We start from the raw sequence: 17,365 nt of genomic DNA on the forward strand, positions 1-17,365 counted from the left end.
ATAGATGTGTTTTTTTTTCTTCCACCATAAATATTAATGCCGTGAAAAGAAAAAGAATACGTAAAAACCATACTTTATTCAGTGTTCTAGAAATTTGACATGTTTACATTCTCGTAATTCAAGTTAGATGTCAGTACGCTGGGATATATTATTAATTTAGATTCAGAAAACAATCACGTAACATAGAATCCTCTTTAGCAAGTAGATAAAAAAAAATAAAATAAAGCTGCATCAAACACGATGCGTCTGAACACACACACACACCAAGTTGTTCAGAGTGGAAGGATTAGGAAGTTTTGTAAGATTGATTGACACATCAGAGTGTTGGAGCAACACTAAAAAGGGAAATGAAATGCTTCAGATTTGGGGGTTTATTTGGCACATTATAAAAACACCTTGAAGTGTCGAGAAAAGGGATAATGTCATGTTTTAGTATTGCTTGAATGATTGAGAAAGCATGGAAGGCTTCATCATCGTAAGAAGTTTGTTAAAGGGGCGGAGTCACATACCTCCCAAGTTGACACAAATCTCCTGTTTATCACTTCGCACAATTAATCTAATTCCCCTTAGATAAAAAAAAAAAACGTCTAAGAAAACTATTAACCAGAGCCGTTTATTAAAGAGAGTCTGGGAAACTAGGGAACTGAGCTGATTGAAGCTGAAAGGAAGATTTCTCCCTGTTATGTGACGCTGGGATATTTTAAGTGAGGGCCTTTTACATATTGACACCCGTTAGCAGTAACATTTATCGGCTCGTTAATGGTGAAAATAAGACATTTATTTAAACATCCACCCATAGGGTTACACTGTAGAATCTTCCCTCCCATGTATCTAACATGGCGTCCATGACTCTCTCCAACATATGGCTCTGGAATTAACTATAGTCGAGTAAAGTTTGTTTCGTAGTCACAAAGAAACCTCTTGAGATAAAACAGTTCGATAAAACAGTCCGAATACTTTTCTTACAGTGCCCAAACGTTTCCATAAATATCACAGCACGTTGAACTTTTCCAAGCATTGCCAGACGAACCTCGAAGCGCACGACTTCAACGGAAGAAACTACGTCAGTTTGTTTTTCAGCACGACGACGGGAACGAAATCTTCAAAGCGCAAGTCTTCAAGGGCTAGAACATAATCACAAAAGGACACAAATGAGGCCGAGGCTACTGAAGATGATCAGGCTCGTGATGAGGAGCTGGTGTGAAACTAGTAAGTGCATTAAATGTGTCCGACAGATAATACCGTTCTTCAGAGCTGGACAATAAATTAAAAGAAAAAACGCAGAAATAGTCATTATCAGCGATGCAGCAAAGTTGGTGATCAACACTCTACAGGTTAAACATCTCTAAGGATCTCCCTGCTAACGTCTTTAAAAGAAATATCTCAACAGGCCAAAGTGACAAGCCTTCAGCAGCTTATAAATCTTTTATCTCCTATATAGTTTATATTCATGAGAGCCACTTAAAAAGTTTTTTTTCTTTAACACCTTCCGCACCGACTGAAAGCAGAGTTTCTCACACGTTGCTGACGTCGTCCAGCCCGTTGTGGCTGTCCTCGTCCGGCAGCACGAACCGGATGTGCCGGCTCTTCTCCCAGCCGCGGCGGATCTGCTTGAGCCGGCCGGCCACGCAGGGCAGGAAGAGGGCGAGGCGGCCCAGCAACACGGCGAGGGGGAGGATCAGGACCAGCAGGAAGGTGGGAGGCAGGAGGAAGCGGTACTGGGACGGATCGAAGGCCCGGTCCCAGCCGAAGAGGAGCGTGTGGAGGGTGGCCATGAGCAGGGCGCAGTAGCCTAAAGTGGACTGGAACATAAGGGCTCTAATTATTTACAAGGATTAGATTTGGGCTTTTTATCCAGTAGAATTATCCTTCCCTTTACATATGTGCAACACTTTAAAAAAAAGAAAAAGGGAAGCAGAGATCCAGACAGTTCACCACATGAGCTCGCAGACCCCGAGGAAACACACTGACCTACCACTCGTGACCTGAACGAACCCCACTTGTGTATGCGAGCGTGTATGTAACGCCGTAACACGGCGCCTCCCGGGTGCACTAATTACAAAAACTTCCCAAGGTTGAGTTGGGTAGAGGCCAGGGGTTAAAAATAGATTTTTTTTTTTTTTTTTTATGTGCACTCACTAACGGGCCGGAGTGGATCATAATTATTTCCACTTGACAAGAGTGAGGACTTTCTGTCACAGTGCTTTAAAATTACACCGACGGTGGAAAGCTGCGATTTTAATGCATGTCTTTTTACCTAGTAACGCTGTGTATTGACACCAAATGGCAATAAATATATTAATTATCAGAACAAGTGCGTTTATAATCCTCTGCTGCACAAAGTCCAGTTGTGTTTTTCACTCTTTAAAAATGCTTAGAGCCACATACGAGGGACGGAAGTCGGAAAATACAACTGGTTACTGTAATATTTGTTGACAACTGTAAAAATAAATCAAGTTTTCCAGTTTTATTCCAGATGTGTGTGCACCAGGAATTAAAATGTTACCTGCTGCATATTTTTTTATATATCTTGCATGCAGCTACTAATTAATATCAACAACAGGGTAGTTACATTTCTGGGCATGGACATGAGAATTATAGCTTAACAATAACCGTTACACACTAAATGTACTACAACGCTGAGAATACAGATAGTAAAATTATCTACACTCAGTATCTGAACTCTTCCAAACCGATATTATGAGTCATACATCCTGTGCTGCATCCTGCGTTTGGATATTTCAGAAGAAGGCCAGTGTCTTAACGTTATATCACAACGTGGAGGTCAAATGGAATATGTTCTGGCTGCGGCTGGTGAATTGCTTTAACACACACACGCAGTGACACAAATATATCAACGCGCGCACGTTAAGCACACATGAGCACGCCGTCTTACAGCTGCTGCGGGCAGCACTTTCAGAAGCGCGGGGCAGGAACGCGCCTTTCGTCACGCCGGCTACCGGCACGTGACTAATCTGACAGCCACTGGATTACAGAAAGATGAAAGGGGGGGAGTGGGAGAGTGGTACAAAAAAAGAAAAATCCTGGAAAACTGGAGGCCACGACGGGGGGAGCGGAAGAGGAGATGGAGTGGGGGACTGAGTCACGACTCTCCTGACGGCTTTGTCGCCGCGCAAGTTTAGGATCAAATCTGGGGCAGCTGCTCGGAGAGCGAACACTCACAATGTTTACGTGTGAGTGAAAGGCCTGAGAGGATGTAGTGTAAGAGACAAGGTGTCCATCTGCCTGCACATCTGCGCGGCACCCGCCTGCCACATCGCACGCATCAGTCAGTGCTGTCTGCGAGAGGAAGAGGAATCACATCCTTTTGACTCGCGTGAAATGTCTGTGTGTACCTGTATGAAGCTGAACTCCCTCCAGTTGATGGTGTTAGCCACTGAGGGCAGAGAGGCGACGGCCAGCAGAGAGAGCAGCCCGAGGGCCATGATGCCCACGGACAGGTACAGCTCCATCCTCCAAACCTCCTCGTCGACCCACGAGTCCTCCACCCCGGCCTTCACCTGCACACAAAGCCACACGGGCTGATTTTAGGACACTAAACACTAGTCTAGTTCGCTCTTTTACTCAAACTCGCATCAAACCACATCGAACCTGTTTAAACGCTGCGTTCATCAGCTGGAAGCGCGCAGACTTCCTCATCGGAAGGCACAGGCTGTAAATGGCGTGCAGGACGGCGCAGAAGAAGCTGCACAGCCCGAACTGCTTCCTCCTCGTCAACCACCGGTCCAGCCGCTCCGGGAAGCGTCTGTATTTGGTGCCCCAGCACAGCTGCAGGAAGGCGGCGCACAGCCCGGGCAGGTAGACCAGCGCCAACATGACCAGGGACACGCTGGGCAGGGTGACGTTCACGGTCTCAACGGGCATTTTGTAGAAGGCGCTCTTCCCCGACGTGACGAACGGGTGCAGGACGTCCCGGAGGAAGTTGTACAGGTAGAAGAAGATGAAGAGGGACAGGGTGCAGATGACGGGGACGCGCCAGGGGGGAAACAGGTGGAGGGGGAGGTTCTCAACGTCCAAAGAAGAGGAGAGGAGACCCACGTCGACGGGGATGAAGCCCATCCTGTGACAGAGCTCCACCACTGAGCTCTTGGCTTTTTGACTGTTGCTACACAGGAAAACCTGGAAGAAAAAGCGTGAAAGGAGTCATCGCTCCTTTCGCCTTTTTTCCCCCAAACGCATTTCACGTAAGCCGCCGACGCGTCCTACCTGCCTGCATCCGTCCCGGGGTCCCATCTGCAGCGTCCAGGCCGATATGGTGTTAAACCCTTTGACCACGTCGCTCTCCGGGAAAAGGTCGGCGAGCCGCTCGGCATTTGACGGCCCCGCTTGGTTGATCTGCAAGCTGTTGCTGACGTCCACCAGGGTCTTCCCCGCGAGCGCCGGCTTCAGCGCCACCAGCGTGGAGTGGTGCTCCGGGAACACAGCTATGAAGACGAGCTGCGCCTGGGTGGCTGCTTCCAACTGGGACGTCACCTGGAAGACAAAGAGACATAGTTTCTTGTTTTATTCGGAGTTTTCCCCGTGTTATTAATGAACCAGAACCAAGCTAGCCAGTTCGTTCTGATACCAGTGCTTATGCTAAGCTAACTTTCAATCTTACCTGTAAAATTATACCAATGAATAAGTTAATATACTGCATATTTATTAGTTATACAAATACAAATGTACACAACATGTAGTTCAGCAATCAATCAGAGATAATGACTACATAATAAAACATCATGACAGATAAAAATCCTAGTTTATATTTATGCATTCAGGGAAACAACAGTGATTACCCAGGGAGCGGCAGGACAAAGGAATATATAATTACCACCAGAAGGAGAAACACCAATTACACAAAACTGAGGATAAGTGTCAGAGTCGCTGTGTGTGTTTGTGCGTCACCTCTGCCTCTTCGGGGAAAAGGGCCGCGGATCGCTTGGGGTTGCGACTCCCCACCACCACGTGGAAGCCGGAGGCGACCAGCCTTTTGGCCAGCGAGCGGGAGAAGTCGCCCGTGCCCAGGATGCCGATCACCGGGGCGCCGCACTCGTACGTGGGGGCTTCGAGGCGCCTGGAGCCCCCACCTTCGCCCCTCTCGCGGATTAAAGGCCTCGACATCTCATCAGGCATAATCCACTGACAAATCCACAGAGAGAGGAAGGAATGATTATTTGGGTTTGTGATTATTTGCATTTATATGATCTAAGCTGCTTATTAAAGGAATCAGAGGAAGAATGGGAAGAAAACTACAACGTTGGGAAGGTTTAGGCTGTAGATGGTTGCTTTTTCATCACTTATAAAGCCTAAAATAAAAGTGATTAACATTAAGAAGAGACGTATCATAATGCTTAGATTATATTTGCTAATATGTTTCTATCTGCACCCTTTCTGGAACAGAGAAGTCAGATTCCCATTATCTCTCTGTCTCAATAGGCACGTCCCAGATCTGTAACTCTGCACTGTCAAAGCAACGTGTTGCCATCCAATAATAGCATATATCACACAGCCTAAATACAGTAAGAGCTAACTAGATGACTTTAGATATAATCGGGATTAATTTTACACGCATTCAACCAAGAACTCGTGGCTCGTGACTTAATTCCTCGTGAGCCTCTGTTGAGTTTAGCAGCTTAATATCGTGCGCTGCTTTCACTGGCAGTAAGACAATTCGCAAAATACAACTTGCGCGGTGTTTACATTCATCCAGATGTATGCCGAATGTACTAGGAAAATGCCTTTACACAGAATCTACTTCAATTATTGAGGTAGCCATTGTTAAAGGTGAGCGGAAAACAATAAAAGTTTAAATTGACAGAAATCCTAATTGGCATTCTCTTCAAAAGAGCGGGTTGAAGCCACCCACCTTGCTCGTTGTCCTTGCTGAACTCGCGGAAACTTCCGAATAAAGTTACTCCCCTTAACACATAAGAGAAGAAACACGAGGCAGTTTGAAAAAACAACACTTTATATTTCATAGTTTGGCGTCTGTTACGCATTTTTGTACTTACTTACGTCTGTTTCTTCTCCGTGCGTCTCCGCTTTCTGTAAACTGGAGCCTTTCGTCCTGATAAGATGACGCAACAGTTGAAGCCACGCCCCCGAGTGTGTGGGGAAGATAATGTGAAACCATACAGTCAATGTGTTCAACCGACACACAAGTTATACCCGTGGGACCCATGAACCCGTTTAAGAATCGTGTAAATAATAATAGTGATTAAAACAAATAGTTCAGGGGAAAGGAAGAAAGTCGGAATGTGAGAAAATAAGATGCAGACAAACAAGCAGAATTCAGTTCTTAAACATGTATAAAAAAGGTGTAAAATAACAATTAGACTACAAAATAAACACAATTTCAGGTAATTATAAAGGCTTCTATGACACTTTGTGACACAGTCCAAAGGGGGAAAAAAGCAAAGCATTAGAACTTGCTTATGGTGTAAAGCTAAAAGACGTCCTGGTGGAGGTCTGGTGCAGAGACAGAAAGGACAACATCTGTGCCACGATAAATTTCTGTTCTGGCCGCCACATATTATGTATGTGCAGTATGTTTGTACTGGATCATGTGTACCTTTAGGGAGCTATTTAAAGACAGATAGAGCAGCTCATTACCCATGTAACAATTATCTGTGACATCAAGCAATATGGCCATGGGGCAGAATATGAACACAGAACGGTAATGGGCCAAGAACTGACCCATGTGGAACACCGCATATTAAAGAGGCTCATGATGTGATCATTTATGGACGGATAAGATTCAAACCACTCATGCTGGATGCAGATCCACAGCAGCTCGAACTACTGCAGCCATTGCTGTATATGCGTAGCTTATAATGTGTGTTTACAAATGACTTATCTTTAATTTTTCTGTAGCAACATTATGAGGTTCAGATTTTGGTTTCAATGTAGAACTGACATTCATGACCCTTCAGGATGAATTGTATGAACACTCTGAGAATCTTTAACTTTTCATTGTGGGCTCTAATAAGATCAAAAACTGAATTTGTACAATTTCGTTTTTAAATTAGCTTTACATGCTAACCTAATGGTGCGCTCCATTTCCAGTAATTGGAAGCTCCTGTAATATTCCATTTATTAGCACTTTTGATTAGTTTCTGTTGCATTAAATTGGTCATACAGACATTATTTTACGACACACGTGTTGAAACGCTGTTACAGTGTAATTTAAGTTTTTCATGTGTTATACGGGAACTACAAGCCCATGTTGCGCTAACAATGGCTAAAACGATATTCTAGTAAAACCATAGCGGTGCAAAACTCCATTGTGGCAAACTGTGATTAATAGTGTATGTTTTTCTACATTTAAACAGTTAAAACCTTTGAATATTTTTTTTTTCTAAATTTATGCCTTGTGTGGTCTTGTAAATTTTATCACTGTAAATAATTCTAGTAAAAAACTCATTAGTTGGTTCAAGTTATCTGTTTGATTTACAATTTGTGTAGCTTAAATAAATAATACATTTAATTTAATTTAACATTGTAGCAATAATATCAAGACTTAAAAATACAAAAACAAAACAAAACAAACTTTAGTTTCACTCTGCAGTCAAAAAATTTAAATACTGAACACAACAAGTTATATCTGCGGCCATCTAGTTTTCCGACTTCTGCAAGTGCAATTCTGCCCTCCGAGGTAAATGTAACACACTATAAAGCTAAGCTAAACAAAGAAGTTGGAGGCGATGATATACCTGCCATGCAGCTATTTGCACAACATATTAGCAATGGCAATGTTAGCATTGAGCTCAAAGCACCAACCATGTGAAAGGCCCGTTCATTGTGGGAATTTGCCTGAATGATTAGTTTTAGGAAATAGTGGACGCCATGAATCATCATTCAGCTCAAAATAGTTAAAACGTTTTCTTATTCCTCATCTTTTCATTGTGACATAATCCTGACAAAGGTCACATGTAGGTCTAATAATCTTGTTCCATATACTACTAGTAAGTGCTACTGGTGTTTTAACCTCTCTACATCATCTTTCCTTCTTCTATGCAGCTTGGTAGCAAAAGAAATACAATTTTTCCTTTGCAGCCATCACATTACCCCATGTTAGCATGCTAAATTGTCAGCTTCTGTGGCTTCTAAACTCAGACAGTGCCTAGCAGCGATGTTCTCATGCCCAGTTACCAGCTTAAAGCAGTGTACCCAGCTTTGCACGTTTCTACCACGAGCCCAAAAAATCTGATCTAAAGGCGAGACCGCAACCTCACTACCACCGACACACGACTTACTTGCTGCGTTGTGTAAAAAGCGTAACAGCACTCCCCTCCTCAACATCCGAGTCTGCTCATCCCCTATTGCTGTAAAACTGGTGTACTTGATAAGCTGGCCGTGGGATTCGGATAAAAAAGCAAAAGCAAAACCGTGTTTAAAAGATGTCTGACCGCAGGACACGCACTGTCAACATGACTTCATCATGTCTGCCTTTGCCACTTGCAAAAGGTTGAATCCCCCCGGCACACTGTGCTGCATCAGTGTCACTGTGCACGGACGCACACACACCCGCAAACGGAGAGGCGCGCTCTTTCTCTCTCGACTCAGCCTCCCCCGGCCGTGGCCTCGTGTTTGTTTATAATGCTTACGGTGACAGTCCTTGACATACATATTTGATTTTGAGATCCTTCACTCATCGGGATCGATTACCGGTGTCTCCTGGTGTGGTAACCCATTAATCTTACGAGTCAAGACGTCGCAAGGGGGACTCTGATCCAGAAGGACAGCTACGCTCTCAGCTTTCCCTCAAACAAGCGGCGGGCGCGGATCGAAAATGTTAAACTAATAAAGTGCGCGGCTCTAAAAAGCTCCTTCGTTTATGGGGCCGAGTTAATGATACGACTGCTTCATTACGATTCAATGGCTTGGATGGGAAATAATGTGGCGGAGGAGGAAGGGCAAGGTCGTAAACGGTTCGCCCCGAGGCGCGTAGGTACGACCGTGTTAAAATGTGACAGGACCTCACTGTCAAAACATTACATCCGGGAAGGCATTTGTATCCGCGCGATCAAGGGGGGGGCGTCTTCGGTGCCCTTCAGCTGGGATTAGGGTCACGCGTTGAGACGGGAGCTGATGTTGCAAGTTCTCATCGGCGACGGCTTCCCCACACAGATTTGTAGTAACACCTTGTGACATTTTACTCGAATGCGACGCGTTTTGCCGATTCGAACGCAGTTTCCGCAACTGAGAAATAATTAATAAGGTTAAAAGTGCAGTAATTAAAAGTTTATAGAGGCAATTTTCTGGATATCCAGATAAAAACATGGATTTCTCGTATCCCTGTGTCAGCTTTTAACTGATTACATAAAGACTAAAGGCAGCTAATTTCCAATTGATTCATTTGTCTCTGCATGAACGTGCACCACAGGGGACGATAATCTCAGGAACTGCAGTGTATAACGTGTGTTGCGCGTGTCTCGCTGCAGCCTAAAGATACAGTTCACTGTACTAATCCCGAGTAAAGGTCATTTCTGCATTCGCGTAACAGAGTCAGGGAGCATATCGTGATCTTCATGCATCCCTGCATGTTTATTTTTAGGGGCTTTGTTTCACACTTTATTTCTTTCCTCCTTTCGGTTGGTGGCAGATGAGGAATGTGAAAACGCGATGGGACATTCTCACCAAGACAGTCGCATCATTTTTATTTATTTATTTATTTTTTGACCAAGCTCTCATGACTTGTCGTGTTCGCTCTCACCTTCAGACACGAGCAGCCCGGGCCGGAGCCATGTTCCGGGGGAGTTAAAGCGGAGCGGAGCACAAGCGGAAATTGGTTTGGAGGAGGCAGGAGGAGGCGTCGGGCTTCGGCTAAGCCTCGCGTTCAGCCTCTGAAGATTTCGCCACATCACCTTGAGCTCTAAAGCCTCTGTTGTGGATGTGGGGCCCGCGCTCCAATTCCAGGTGCTTAGCTCCAACGGGCCCACACTTTAAAAGCGTTTCGCGTCCTTCGGGCAAAATTTTTAAAATCTATCCGAGCTTTTATTTTCCATTGAGCAAAGATTCTTTTTTTTTTTATTGAGTGCCTCAAACCTTTGAACAATTTAGAAAATGAGTTGCATTAACGTCATCGTATTCTGCTGACTTACTCGGAGACCACACAGAACCCGGTGGCCTCAGCGGAAAAGAAAAAAAAAAGGCTGAAGAGGCATTTAAAAAAAAAAAAAAAAGCCTGTATGCAATAGAGTAATGATTGCCTGCGCACAGCAAGAATTTTAATTTGGTGGAGAATCTAAATTCAAGGCCTGTGGCTCTCCAGCTCATGGAACAAGACATCAAATATATGTCCGTGCAGCCGCGGGGAGCCTGGAGCTGAAGGTGTTGACAGCACTTAGACAACTCTGGTCCACTTCCTGAATATATTAGCTCGTTCCCCCCCCTTCCCCTCTGTGTGTGTTTGTGTGTGTGAAGTGACCAGAGCACTCGTTCATTTGATGTCGCCATACAGTGAACCTGCCCTCAGACACGTGACTTTGAAAGGACTCCTCATGACGAGTCAATTATCTGCCGTGTGTTTACTGCAGCTGCTGCAAGTTTAAGCCGTTCATCAGGTCTCAATCTAACCCGGATCCATTAACGTTCAAAGATATGGGTCTGACGTGAATCTAAGCCCCCAACCGTTTCCATTAATTTGTCTCAGCAGAAGAACAAATGTTTCCGTTTTAGAAAATCTCCATAAGGGGGGAATGAATGAATAAATTGTGTCTGTAATTTATTCCACCTGTACGAACGTACACGAACGGCTCTACACCTTTGAGATTTGGGAAAATAAATATGCAACTGTGACATTTTAAGGCGGGGGACGTATGCACGGGTTGACATGTTTAAGGGGAGGACTGGGATGTGTTGCTACTGGTAAATGCTGCCATTTCTAATAATAATTATGCAGAGTTCAACTTTTAGTGCTTCTGGCAAGTGGACGGAAACTAAATACAGCACTTTACTTCTTGTTATGCGATTATAAAATAAAAGCCGTAGTTTAAAAGTATTCAGACGTGTTAATAATAATAATAAGATATATAACTGAATGTAGCTGTTTAATGGTGAAAATGTGTAGATATTTTACTCATACATGTTATAAACGGACCACGTTTGAGAGGATTAATGTTAATCTTGTACTTTTATCGCTGTCAAATAAATAAAACATATCAGTCTGTAGCGTAGCTGAGTAAATAACTTGTAGTGTGTCAAGAAATACATTCTTTAAGTAAAAAAAAATGTGTTAGTTTTTTTTTGTTTGTTTTTTTCCCTTAAGTATAATTAGAGAAGTCATCTTCATCAATGGACTTTCCACCACTGAAATTAGAAAATAAATAAATAAATAAAAAATCACTGCTTTATTAAACAGGCTTGGTGACTATAAATTATCTGGGAGGCGTGATAGTCTGATCCACAGAGTGTCACCTCACGTCCTGACTTTCATGGCTAAACCGATCTCCAACCCGCTGCCATCAAACAATGGGCTGTGGGCTTACTCCATTTTGGATTTACCCTTTTGCATATTCTCCGGACTTCTACGCCCACCACACGGTTTTAATTTGAAGACCAAATCAGCGATCTTCCGGTCTAATCCTTTGTAACTTGGGCAGCTGGGCGCAGCTGTCTGCGCGCACCCATCCAACCAGCCAAGACGCGCTCCCCCTTTCTCCGGTCACAGTCGCACCCAGGGGCTTGAGGACACAAACTGCAACAGCTGGACCGAGTTATGCGCACTTACTTAACTTCGCCCCTCTTATTTTTATGGTCCTGAGCTCCCCTCGTCATCTGTCACGATTCCCCTCCAAAACGGCTCCGCGGGTTTTCTGTCGTCCTTCAGTCCCCGAACGGCGCGGAGGAAGTGGTCAGTGGTCTTTCTGGTGACCGCCGTCGCCATGGTTCTGCTGGCCCTGGCCGTCGCCGTCCCGTTAGTGCTGCTCCGCGCGCCCGAGACCACCGCTCACTACTACGAGATGATGGGCACCTGTCGGATGGTGTGTGACCCGTACAACCCCAAACCGGGAGACGCCAGCGCCATGGAGGTGATCCAGAACTTGAACGGCGTCGCTCCGCAGCCGCCGATGGCGCAAGGGAGCCGCGGCGAGCCGGGGCGGCCGGGTAAACCCGGACCAAGGGGCCCGCCGGGAGAACCGGGACCACCGGGCCCGAGGGGACCCCCGGGAGACCGCGGCGACGGCAAACTCACGTTTCCCGCGTTGACGGGAACGACGGGGACTGAAAACACCGACGCGGACGGTGTGAACTCCACGGCCAGCGGATTCAGGATCGCCTTTTACGTGGGTCTGAAGAACCCGCACGAGGGATACGAGGTGTTAAAGTTTGACGACGTGATTACAAACTTGGGCAACCACTACGACCCGAGCACCGGGAAGTTCACCTGCCATGTGTCCGGGATCTATTTCTTCACCTACCATGTGCTGATGCGGGGAGGAGACGGCACCAGCATGTGGGCCGACCTGTGCAAAAACGGACAGGTATGATGAAACGTCTACAGAAAAACATAAATGACATCGATTAACGATTACGATAATTTAGTCTGATCTGATAAAATGTAAGTGGGTAACACTTCATAAAAGCCTCGCAAACCTGTCAAAACTGTGTATTTTACGCACAAAAAGCGCACATCCTGACGCGAGGCTCGTCCTTTCTCTCTCCCTAACAATAGTTATATAACTGCACGGTGAACCGGTTTATATTTTTAATAAAGTTACCGTAACATCAGCGATATTTTTGGTCGCCTGTGAGCCCGTCTGTCCGCTCTCCGTGGCAGTGGCGCTCACGCGTAAAATCCTGTTTGGATGAGTGTTCCTTCGCAGACGCTCACAGCTGCAGATGGATTCGGGCTCAGACACGACCAATTATCGTGTTCGTTATGTTTGCTGTCGTCGGCATTCGGTCCAAACTTAGATGAGCGGCGGAGTCACATTTTTATTCTACCCTGTGTTGTGTATTACCCAACCCCCCTTAAATTTCCACTATAATTAGGATCTTTATGCACCGCTGCTATTTCATTTTGCCCCTCAGGTGCATGTGAACTTTTGTACTCTGTTCCCAGTCCTATGTATTCTAATGTTGATTACTGGGAGTCCTCTCTCTGTCTTTCATCCAGGTCCGGGCCAGTGCCATAGCTCAGGACGCAGACCAGAACTACGACTACGCCAGTAACAGTGCCGTGCTGCACTTGGACTCTGGAGACGAGGTCTACGTCAAACTGGACGGCGGAAAAGCCCACGGTGGCAATAACAACAAGTACAGCACGTTCTCCGGCTTCATCTTATACCCCGATTAAACGTGCCGCGGCCGGTCATGGGACAGTAATAACCACAAATGTCCATTTCAAGTATATGATGAAATATGTTTCTGTTCTTTTGCAGACAGATGCCACATTGACGGGCTTATCTGCGACCGTACGTTCTGTTCATTTGGTGAAATAACCTTTTGTAAATATATATAAATATATATTTATTTTAACTTAGGTTCTACTGGAGGATGCAGTCACCGGTGAGCACGTGTTGAGAATCAGAAAGTAGATGTTGTTTAGAGGCTGGGGTCTCCAGACACAGGGGGAGAGACACAAAAGCACTCGGGACAGGAAACTATTTAAACAGGAAACTCTTAAATACTAATTGGTTAGTAGTTTGTGTGATGTCTTGAATTCAGAGAGGTTAAAGATTCTGTGCATCCCCAAAATAAAATCCTAAAACAGGCCTTAAAACTCACAGAGAAGTTCTAATGTGAGGTCAACAACTAAAATGTGTAATATTCTGAAGCCAAAGTCTGTTTTGAATGTGGAGCTAAGTGAGAGCACGTATCAGCTACATAATGTTTGGCCTTACGACCTGTTCACAACAGCGTTATTGGGGCCAAATCAGTTCATTTCAGTGGGATCCTGGAGTAATAAGTCTGTGCCAGGGAGAAGGTCTGTGGATATACTCTTCATTGCATTCGAGTGCATTAACTTAAATGTAAGACTATATGTATCAAATAAAACTTTAATTAAATAAAAGTACTGACAATGATAAATCATCTCAACAGTGCTGGGGGAACACATTGTTTTTCTTTTTTTGTTGTTGTGTAGCGCAGGTTCAATAAACTCTAAACAGTTCCCCACTAGCGACTGAGCTAAAAGCGCACGCAAAAGCTAACCGCTTAGCGTTAGCATGCTATCAACCAGCTAAACAAGGCAAGCAGGTGTAAAAGCCAACAGTCATGTAAAAATGACTGTTGGCTGATTTTTGATCATCACTGTTCAAAATGGGACAAACATCTTAATGTGCCACGTGGATACAGTCCCTTTCCCTCCCGAGGTGCGACGCTTTACACTTAAAACAAATGTGCATCTGAACTTTCAACACACCTGCGATACAACAGCCAACTTCAACTCCTCACAACTTTGAGTGCTATAGCAAGAAAAAAATAATCTGTGGTGCTTTGAGTAGGGTTCAGTGTTTCACAAAATAACCGATCACCGCATATGAACGACGCAGATGAATCTGTTCCATTCTGTTCTCATATAAACCAATAAATACTGTTTGACAGAAAGCTGGCGGCTCTGTGTGAAAATGTCTGACCAAGTTACAAACAGGAACGTTTTACCTGCTGGAGTTTCTCGTTTAAGTCAGTGTCAGAGCTCTGTGTTTCTGCCCGATGTCGCTCTGGATGTTTTTTTTGTTCCACACTTTCTGGAAAACTGTCTGAATGTGTTACATTAAACTGTAGCATGTGAACCTACCTCTCTACAGTCCCTCGGGTTTCAGGTATGTCCCTGACTGTCCTTTGCTCCACTGTGGCTTGCGGACGTTTCCAGTGGTTAGTCTGGATTCGAATCTGCTCTCTGTCATCTCCTGCTGTAAGCTGCTAGCACAGATTTAATAAAAAAGGGTTAATTATTAATTCATTTTAATATTCAAACTATTTCCATTGTCATGTCATTTATTTTTTTTGTCATTTATTAAGTAAAAGATGTTTTTTTGGCATGTATGTCTTAAATGCTTTTATTTTGAAGGGCAGCAATGTGGCCCAGTGACAGAGAACAGTCAAATCTTACATGTGTGACGTGTGCTGATGGAATATAAGTGTCCAACGAGTCGCGGTAGCAATTCTCAAACATAAAACCACAGAGCAAGATTGCGGCTGCCACCTCCCCTGTTTCATTTTTGATTAACTTGTATTAAGATTTGCAAACACTTTACCAGACACAAATATTGCTGTAAGCCTTCATTAAGATGATGGCCGTTCTGAGTGTGCTTTAGATTGTTTTGCTCCGCCAGTCCGCTCAAGGACAACACATAAACCAGCTGTTTACACATCACTCCTGTCACTTTAAATGGAAATCATGGAAAACAAATATTAACACGTCTGCTTAGATAAACCTCTATTAAGGTGTTGGCTTATTTCCCCGGGCTCAACAAACTAAACTGATCCTCCTCTGAAGGGATTGTGTTCGTCTTAAGCTGCTCAAGGAAAAAGAAACCCGGGCTGACAGTTGTCATTGCCAGTTTTATGATTGGAATTGTGTAGTTTATGTATGTAACAGAGATCGACCTACATGGGTTTTTTTTTTTTTTTTTTTAGAGCCGATACCGTTTTTTTTTTTTGTTTTTACATCAGCATTGGCCGATTTTTCAGAGTCGATATTTAGTGCTTTTTCTGCCTCCATTTACACGATGATACCAAAAGTGATAACAAATTAAATGTATGGGCTGCTCGGGTCCACAGGATGGATGTCTGTTAATCTTGCTGGGTAAAATATATACTTATATGTATCGGCCAAACGTTAGCCTGATGAATCCCATGTCTAAGTGCAAAAAACTGCAGTTCAACGAGTGGCCACTAGGGGCTCCAAAAGGGAGCAAATCCCCATATGTTAAAAGGCCCACATTTACAGCAATATTAAACCTGTTTAATATTGTTTAAAATAGTTTATTTCACTATTCATGACAACTGTACGGGGAATTTATTCAATAAATTTTTATTGAGGTTTAAAATTCTGCATAATTGAGTGACCGGCGGTAGCCTTAGCTAACAGGTAGCGGAGAGTTGGTTGGGTGGGTCTCAATGTCCGACACAACGCCCATATTTGGAATATACGCATGTAGAGGTCATCCAGCATGGCGACCGCAGGCTCCGCCCACTTCGGGCTTCATTTCCCAGGTTCACAATCCAATGGGTGACGTCAATGTGGGTGTGGCCATAGTGTATACAGTGATATATCGGCTCCATCTCTAGTGTGTAGATATATAGAAAATAGAGAAGTAGCACTATTTATTCTATTCCCTGTCACTCGTCCTTTACACAAAATCTATTCAAAGGTCACTTAATTAATTGTGGACTGCAAAACAACAGCTCACAAGGGCTGAGATAGATAGAGATGCACGCCAAAAAAAAAATAAAAGCTGCGCAAACACAGCCGTCCTTTGTCATTCCTTTAACTGAATAAAACATCCACTGCTGATCACCTGGTTGAGTGGGCACCCAAAAAACAGCAGTGCTGCACAATTACTTTCTAATAAAGGCACAAGTAGGGCAGACAATAACATATGCTGGGGATATAAACCAGGAAATATCCAAGTCATTCAGGTCTTGATACAACACTAACTAAACCTTTTCCAGAAGACGGTTAAAGGGATGATTTATTAAGAAAAACAAGTACGGATCAATCTTTTAAGCGCTACAAAAAGAGGACAAACTTAGATCGTCATTGGCCACAGACATTAAGAGATCCTCAGAAGGACGGCAGAGGTTTATTCTTTAAGCATTATGTGCTCTCTTTCTCTCTGCGAGCACGGGCTTCCTTCAGCGTCTCTGCTCGGGGACGTTTCGGAGACGTGGAACCGGAACGGTGACGTCACCCGGTTGGAGTGTTTGAAGCTCAAAAGCGTGATGGCCTCGCAGCCCCCGCCGCAGACACATTTAGGATGAAAAGTGGAGCTGCTGACACCAACTGAGACATCAACAGCAGTACGTGTCACCGGGCTGCCTGACGGATGCTCGCACGCCCACCCACGCACACACACACTCACATATATAAGAGGAGGATAGATGATCGGGCTGCTCCGTCCCCCTAGTCTGGGTGACAGTGAGGGATGGCTGACTGACAGGCGGAGTAGTGAAATTCTCTGATGGATGAGATAAGTGGGACGAGGCCTCACACACACACACACACAAACACAGATGCGTAGTGTTCAGAGGAATTCGGCTTGACAGGCAGCTGAGCAACAGGCGTCATATTGGAGTAATGATAGCATGTGTCTGGCTGCTGAGCTCTGCCAGGTTTAGAAAGCGTGCGCGCCCGTTTGCCACCTTGATTAACTTAGATTGTTTGAACTAACGTCGGTGATTATTGAGTCTG

General features: G+C 44.5%; 2 protein-coding genes across 7 annotated transcripts; one reads left to right on the forward strand and one right to left on the reverse strand.

The window, feature by feature from the left end:
* Positions 1-57: 57 nt before the first annotated feature.
* Positions 58-14,865, reverse strand: LOC125000832 (metalloreductase STEAP3-like). Of its 6 annotated transcripts, XM_047576517.1 has the most exons (9): positions 14,747-14,865; positions 6,019-6,070; positions 5,870-5,922; positions 4,909-5,142; positions 4,228-4,494; positions 3,613-4,140; positions 3,357-3,521; positions 1,519-1,802; positions 58-1,124 (listed from the first exon to the last, which is right to left on the reverse strand). In XM_047576517.1, the coding sequence occupies exons 4-9, from the start codon at positions 5,134-5,136 to the stop codon at positions 1,118-1,120; spliced, it is 1,479 nt and encodes a 492-aa protein (XP_047432473.1). In that variant the 5' UTR covers positions 5,137-5,142; positions 5,870-5,922; positions 6,019-6,070; positions 14,747-14,865; the 3' UTR covers positions 58-1,117. The 6 variants fall into 6 exon arrangements, with proteins under 6 accessions (XP_047432473.1, XP_047432472.1, XP_047432479.1 ...); XM_047576516.1 differs by lacking the exon at positions 14,747-14,865 and having other exon boundaries at positions 6,015-6,089; XM_047576523.1 differs by lacking the exon at positions 14,747-14,865 and having other exon boundaries at positions 1,496-1,802; positions 6,015-6,089.
* c1ql2 (complement component 1, q subcomponent-like 2) lies at positions 6,344-14,865 on the forward strand. The gene is made up of 3 exons (XM_047576526.1): positions 6,344-6,362; positions 9,725-12,488; positions 13,124-14,865. The coding sequence occupies exons 2-3, from the start codon at positions 11,889-11,891 to the stop codon at positions 13,301-13,303; spliced, it is 780 nt and encodes a 259-aa protein (XP_047432482.1). The 5' UTR covers positions 6,344-6,362; positions 9,725-11,888; the 3' UTR covers positions 13,304-14,865.
* Positions 14,866-17,365: the final 2,500 nt, after the last annotated feature.

The sequence above is a fragment of the Mugil cephalus genome, chromosome 23, assembly GCF_022458985.1.
Source record: "Mugil cephalus isolate CIBA_MC_2020 chromosome 23, CIBA_Mcephalus_1.1, whole genome shotgun sequence".
Classification (NCBI taxonomy): domain Eukaryota; kingdom Metazoa; phylum Chordata; class Actinopteri; order Mugiliformes; family Mugilidae; genus Mugil; species Mugil cephalus.

What these genes read in the sequence shown, in the direction of transcription:
- c1ql2 (XM_047576526.1), top strand. Translation starts at nt 11,889, where the DNA reads ATGGTTCTGCTGGCCCTGGCCGTCGCCGTCCCGTTAGTGCTGCTCCGC. An exon ending in ACCTGTGCAAAAACGGACAG is followed by an intron (nt 12,489 to 13,123) that starts GTATGATGAAAC and finishes TCTTTCATCCAG; the next exon opens with GTCCGGGCCAGTGCCATAGC.
- LOC125000832 (XM_047576517.1), bottom strand. Translation starts at nt 5,136, where the DNA reads ATGCCTGATGAGATGTCGAGGCCTTTAATCCGCGAGAGGGGCGAAGGT. An exon ending in TTTTCCCCGAAGAGGCAGAG is followed by an intron (nt 4,495 to 4,908) that starts GTGACGCACAAA and finishes TTTGTCTTCCAG; the next exon opens with GTGACGTCCCAGTTGGAAGC. An exon ending in CCCGGGACGGATGCAGGCAG is followed by an intron (nt 4,141 to 4,227) that starts GTAGGACGCGTC and finishes TTTTTCTTCCAG; the next exon opens with GTTTTCCTGTGTAGCAACAG.